This window comes from Salmo salar, chromosome 05 (assembly GCF_965601325.2).
Source record: "Salmo salar chromosome 05, fSalSal1, whole genome shotgun sequence".
Classification (NCBI taxonomy): Eukaryota; Metazoa; Chordata; class Actinopteri; order Salmoniformes; family Salmonidae; genus Salmo; species Salmo salar.
In genome coordinates this window covers 74,337,908-74,344,037 of record NC_138295.1, presented here as the reverse complement: position 1 = coordinate 74,344,037, position 6,130 = coordinate 74,337,908, and the positions used below count along the sequence as shown (strand labels likewise).

The 6,130-nt window shown below is 44.9% G+C and overlaps 1 protein-coding gene across 1 annotated transcript in view; it reads left to right on the top strand.

The window, feature by feature from the left end:
• The first annotated feature begins 1,796 nt into the window (after positions 1-1,796).
• The window catches only part of LOC106593604 (protein kinase C alpha type), a 47,137-nt gene continuing 42,803 nt past the window's right edge, over positions 1,797-6,130 (top strand). The window contains exons 1-2 of the mRNA XM_082974946.1: positions 1,797-2,174; positions 3,282-3,522. Coding sequence (XP_082831072.1) covers positions 3,287-3,522 — 236 coding nt within the window. The 5' untranslated portion in view covers positions 1,797-2,174; positions 3,282-3,286. The remainder of the gene's footprint in view (positions 2,175-3,281; positions 3,523-6,130) is intronic.

Below are 6,130 nucleotides of genomic sequence, written 5' to 3'. Positions count from 1 at the left end.
TGTTCCCTATCTCAATTTCACTGGAATAACAGTACTGTTCCCTATCTCAATTCCACTGGAATAACAGTACTGTTCCCTATCTCAATTCCACTGGAATAACAGTACTGTTCCCTATCTCAATTCCACTGGAATAACAGTACTGCTCCCTATCTCCATTCCACTGGAATAACAGTACTGTTCCCTATCTCCATTCCACTGGAATAACAGTAATGTTCCCTATCTCCATTCCACTGGAATAACAGTACTGTTCCCTATCTCAATTCCACTGGAATAACAGTACTGTTCCCTATCTCCATTCCACTGGAATAACAGTACTGTTCCCTATCTCAATTCCACTGGAATAACAGTACTGTTCCCTATCTCCATTCCACTGGAATAACAGTACTGTTCCCTATCTCCATTCCACTGGAATAACAGTAATGTTCCCTATCTCCATTCCACTGGAATAACAGTACTGTTCCCTATCTCAATTCCACTGGAATAACAGTACTGTTCCCTATCTCCATTCCACTGGAATAACAGTACTGTTCCCTATCTCAATTCCGCTGGAATAACAGTAATGTTCCCTATCTCCATTCCACTGGAATAACAGTACTGTTCCCTATCTCAATTCTGCTGGAATAACAGTACTGTTCCCTATCTCCATTCCACTGGAATAACAGTACTGTTCCCTATCTCAATTCCACTGGAATAACAGTACTGTTCCCTATCTCAATTCCACTGGAATAACAGTACTGTTCCCTATCTCCATTCCACTGGAATAACAGTGCTGTTCCCTATCTCCATTCCACTGGAATAACAGTACTGTTCCCTATCTCAATTCCACTGGAATAACAGTACTGTTCCCTATCTCCATTCCACTGGAATAACAGTGCTGTTCCCTATCTCAATTCCACTGGAATAACAGTACTGTTCCCTATCTCCATTCCACTGGAATAACAGTACTGTTCCCTATCTCCATTCCACTGGAATAACAGTGCTGTTCCCTATCTCCATTCCACTGGAATAACAGTACTGTTCCCTATCTCCATTCCACTGGAATAACAGTGCTGTTCCCTATCTCAATTCCACTGGAATAACAGTACTGTTCTCTATCTCAATTCCACTGGAATAACAGTACTGTTCCCTATCTCAATTCCACTGGAATAACAGTACTGTTCCCTATCTCCATTCCACTGGAATAACAGTACTGTTCCCTATCTCAATTCCACTGGAATAACAGTACTGTTCCCTATCTCAATTCCACTGGAATAACAGTACTGTTCCCTATCTCCATTCCACTGGAATAATTACCAAGTTATTCACAGCAAATGGGCCTTGATCCTTCCACAGGCTGTTCTGAATACGGTCCAACCATTACTGCCAACACTCCTGTCAGCTAGTTGTAAGGCAACAGATTGTGTACCATGATATTGATGATTAACCCTTGATAGACTGGTGTTGTTTAGAGACACTGATCTATCAAGGGCATCCTTCTGTCTTACTCCTTCCTCTCTATCAGTCTGTCACTGTAGGAAGTGTTAGACTGTTGGTTGGTGTTAGTCCATAGTGATGGTGGCAAAATGGCCCCCCTTCTTCTCCCTCACTTTCTCTCTTGCTTTGTCTCTCTCCAGAGAGATGTAACCCAGATTTCAAAATGAATTGCTGCCTATTCCCCTCCCTCCCTCCCTCCCTCCCTCCCTCCCTCCCTCCCTCCCTCCCTCCCTCCCTCCCTCCCTCCCTCCCTCCCTCCCTCCCTCCCTCCCTCCCTCCCTCCCTCCCTCCCTCTCTCTCTCTCTCTCTCCTATCCTGTCTTCCTCTTGGTAAAACAGAATCAATCTTGAAAAGAGAATTCCATCTCTCCATCTCTTCTCCCTCTTCACCCTGTGTGGGTTAACTTACCAGATACATAGCAGTCCACTCCTCCTCTGTCTTCTCTCGTTCCTGGAAAGCTCCAATCTCATCCCTTGTTACTTGCTATTTTTTTGTAGGCAGCTCTTTTTCCCAGCTCTTCCTCCCTGCCACCACTTGCCTTTCTCTCTTTCCTTCACTTTTTCTTTTTTGTCGTGACCAGCGACAGGTTCAGAGCGATAGCAGGCTGCCTATCAAAGGAGGAGAGATAAAGAGAGGGGGAGAGGAAGAGGAGAAGCCTGCTCTTTGATCAAGTCTGTCAGCCCAAACAAACACAAATACAGGTAATGTCTCTCTCTTTCTCTTTGTTTCTCTCTCTCTCTCTTTTCCTCCTTCCACTTCTATGTCCACGCAGCTTTCCACTCTGTTCCTTATGTGTTGAGGATTTCCCTTTTTTCTTGTTTGTTCTGTTTCTGTGTTCTTTCAGCCCTCCCTATCTCTGGTATTCACCCATTGGATCGATTTCCTCCATCTTCCGGTGTGCCATAATCATTTCAACAGGTCCTGTTTGCTATGCTGTACGCTCTCGGCTTATTTACTAATTCATTCAATCTCTGTTATGGTTTCATTTATCATTTAGCAGTCTGCTACTCCTCTTCTCTCAGTAATATTTCACATTGCTATAGTTTTTCTTTCCTCACTTTTGACTGATATATGCATGAGAATACATTCCAAACTTTTATGGAGAAATTAATTACCACAATATCAAATCAGGACAAAGAGGAAGGAGACAGAGAGGGTACCAGTTCTAATATTGGATAGGGGGGGGGGGGGGGGGGGGGGGGGGGGGGGGGTTACCAGGAGGTGCAGTGGACATGCGATAAGGGGTTTTGGTTGTCAAGGCAACTCAGGGTGTTTGGTTGTCAGGGGAATGTGGGAGGTTGCAGTTGGTGTGGCGTGGCGATGAGGATAGATGGGGTGAGAGAGAGAAAGCGAGCGAGTATGAAGTGGGACACTAATCGTTCTGTGTCTCTGGGTCTCTGAGGAGAGCTCTGTCTCAATGTGTGAATTAACCTCTCCTTTTTATACATTCCCTCTCCCTCCCTCTCCCTCTGCTCACCCCTCTGTCCCCTGTCTGGGTCCTTTTATACTCTCTCGCTCTCGCTCTCGCTCTCTCTCTCTCTCTCTCTCTCTCTCTCTCTCTCTCTCTCTCTCCCTCTGCTCATCCCTCTCTTCCCTGTTTGTGTCATGTAATATTTTCTCTATCCCTTCACCTCTCCCCTATTCCCTCTTACTACTATCCACCCCTCTCATCTCCACCTGTCCTCTACCCTCCTCTCTCTCTCCCTCTTTCCCTGTCCTTCCTCTGTAACACTCAACCCTCTTTTTCTCCATCCTCCCATCCCTCCTCTCCATCACCTCTCCTTTCCCCTCTCCTCCCATCCCTCCAGGCAGCATGTCTACTCCCGTGTCCCCGTCCCCCTCCCTCTCTCCCCTGACCCTGGCCTCCCCCGTGGTCACCCCTGGGGTCTCTCCCCTGCCCTCCCCCCTTTCCCCCCCTCCCAGGCTGCCAGTGTTCCAGAGGAAGGGGGCGCTGAAACACAAGAGGATCATCGAGGTCAAGGACCACCAGTTCACCGCTCGCTTCTTCAAACAGCCCACCTTCTGCAGCCACTGCACTGACTTCATCTGGTAAATACACACACACACACAGCGGAATACACACACACACAGCGGAATACACACACAGCTAAATACACACACACAGCTAAATACACACACACACACACACAGAGAAATACACACACACACACACACACACACCGCGAAATACACACACACACACACAGCTAAATACACACACAGCGGAATACACACACACACAGTGGAATACACACACAGCTAAATACACACACACAGCTAAATACACACACACACACACACACACACACACACACACACACACAGAGAAATACACACACACACACACACACACAGCGAAATACACACACACACAGCTAAATACACACACAAAGCTAAATACACACACAGCTAATTACACACACACAGCTAAATACACACACAGCTTAATACACACACAGCTAAATACACACACACAGCTAAATACACACACAGCTTAATACACACACAGCTTAATACATACACAGCTAAATACACACACAGCTTAATACACACACAGCTAAATACACACACAGCTTAATGCACACACAGCTAAATACACACACAGCTTAATACATACACAGCTAAATACACACACAGCTTAATACACACACAGCTAAATACACACACAGCTTAATACACACACAGCTAAATACACACACACAGCTTAATACACACACAGCTAAATACACACAGAGCTTAATGCACACACAGCTAAATACACACACACACAGCTAAATACACACACAGCTTAATACACACACAGCTAAATACACACACAGCTAAATACACACACACAGCTAAATACACACACACAGCTAAATACACACACAGCTTAATACACACACAGCTTAATACACACACACAGCTAAATACACACACACAGCTTAATACACACACAGCTTAATACATACACAGCTAAATACACACACAGCTTAATACACACACAGCTAAATACACACACAGCTTAATGCACACACAGCTAAATACACACACACACACAGCTAAATACTCACACAGCTAAATACACACACACAGCTAAATACACACACAGCTCTATACACACACAGCTAAATACACACACAGCTTAATACCCACACAGCTTAATACGCACACAGCGAAATATACACACACAGCTAAATACACACACACAGCTAAATACACACACACAGCTAAATCCACACAGACAGCTAAATATACACACACAGCTAAATACACACACAGCTTAATACACACACAGCTTAATACGCACACAGCGAAATATACACACACAGCTAAATACACACACACAGCTAAATACACACACAGCTTAATACACACACAGCTTAATACACACACAGCGAAATACACACACACAGCTAAATACACACACACAGCTAAATCCACACAGACAGCTAAATATACACACACAGCTAAATACACACACAGCTTAATACACACACAGCTTAATACACACACAGCTAAATACACACACAGCGAAATACACATACACAGTGAAATACACACACAGCTAAATACTCACACAGCTTAATGCACACACAGCTTAATGCACACACAGCTTAATGCACACACAGTGAAATACACACACAGCCAAATACACACACAGCTAAATACACACACAGCTTAATACACACACAGCGAAATACAGACACACAGTGAAATACACACACACACAGCTACATACACACACAGCTTAATACACACACAGCTATATACACACACACAGCTAAATACACACGCAGCTAAATACACACACAGCTAAATACACACAACAGAAAACATGCTTAACTAGTTCCCAGCTTGCCTCTGCAAACATCCCACAAACTGCAGCCCCTGCACAGCCTTCACCTGGTAACCCACACTCACACTCACACACACACACACACACACACACACACACACACACACACACACACACACACACACACACACACACACACACACACACACACACACACACACACACACACACACACATACATTATGCATCTGCAGAAACCCACACTTACACAAACACTCGAGGTCTCCATAGTTCACTGGCCACCTCTTCAAACTTCCCACTAACTCTAAAACTGCAGCCACTGCACCAACTTCATCTGGTAAAACACACACACACCACTAGACAGTGCAGTGTGTGTACACAGACACAAAACACACACAGTAACACACGTGTTCATGCTCACACAGTCACCATACATGACCCAAGACTGGTTGGAAGCCCAGTATCATGTACAGTAAGCTCATTCTGGCAGACACAGCCAAAGCAGGCCAGGGTAGAATCTGTGTGTGCTCGTCTCTGTGCGTGGATGTGTGTGTGGACATATGGTGGAGAGGGTAGGCTGAGTGCAGGCCTCTCCTCTAGCCAACAGCCTCTGGGAAGTTTGCAGTACATTTCGGTGAATGACTGTCAAAGTTACAGTATGATTATTTAACAAAGGAGAAAAGATAGATATGGTAGCGCTCTCTTAGATTTAGGTTTGGTCGTTTAAAAATACACATCACAAAAATACCATAGCACTCCAGACAGCAGTCTTACACACGAGTTACAGGCATCTCTCCATCTCTCCATCTCTCCTTTCTCCCTGTGGAGATTCTACTGGTTTCCTACAATAGACACGAT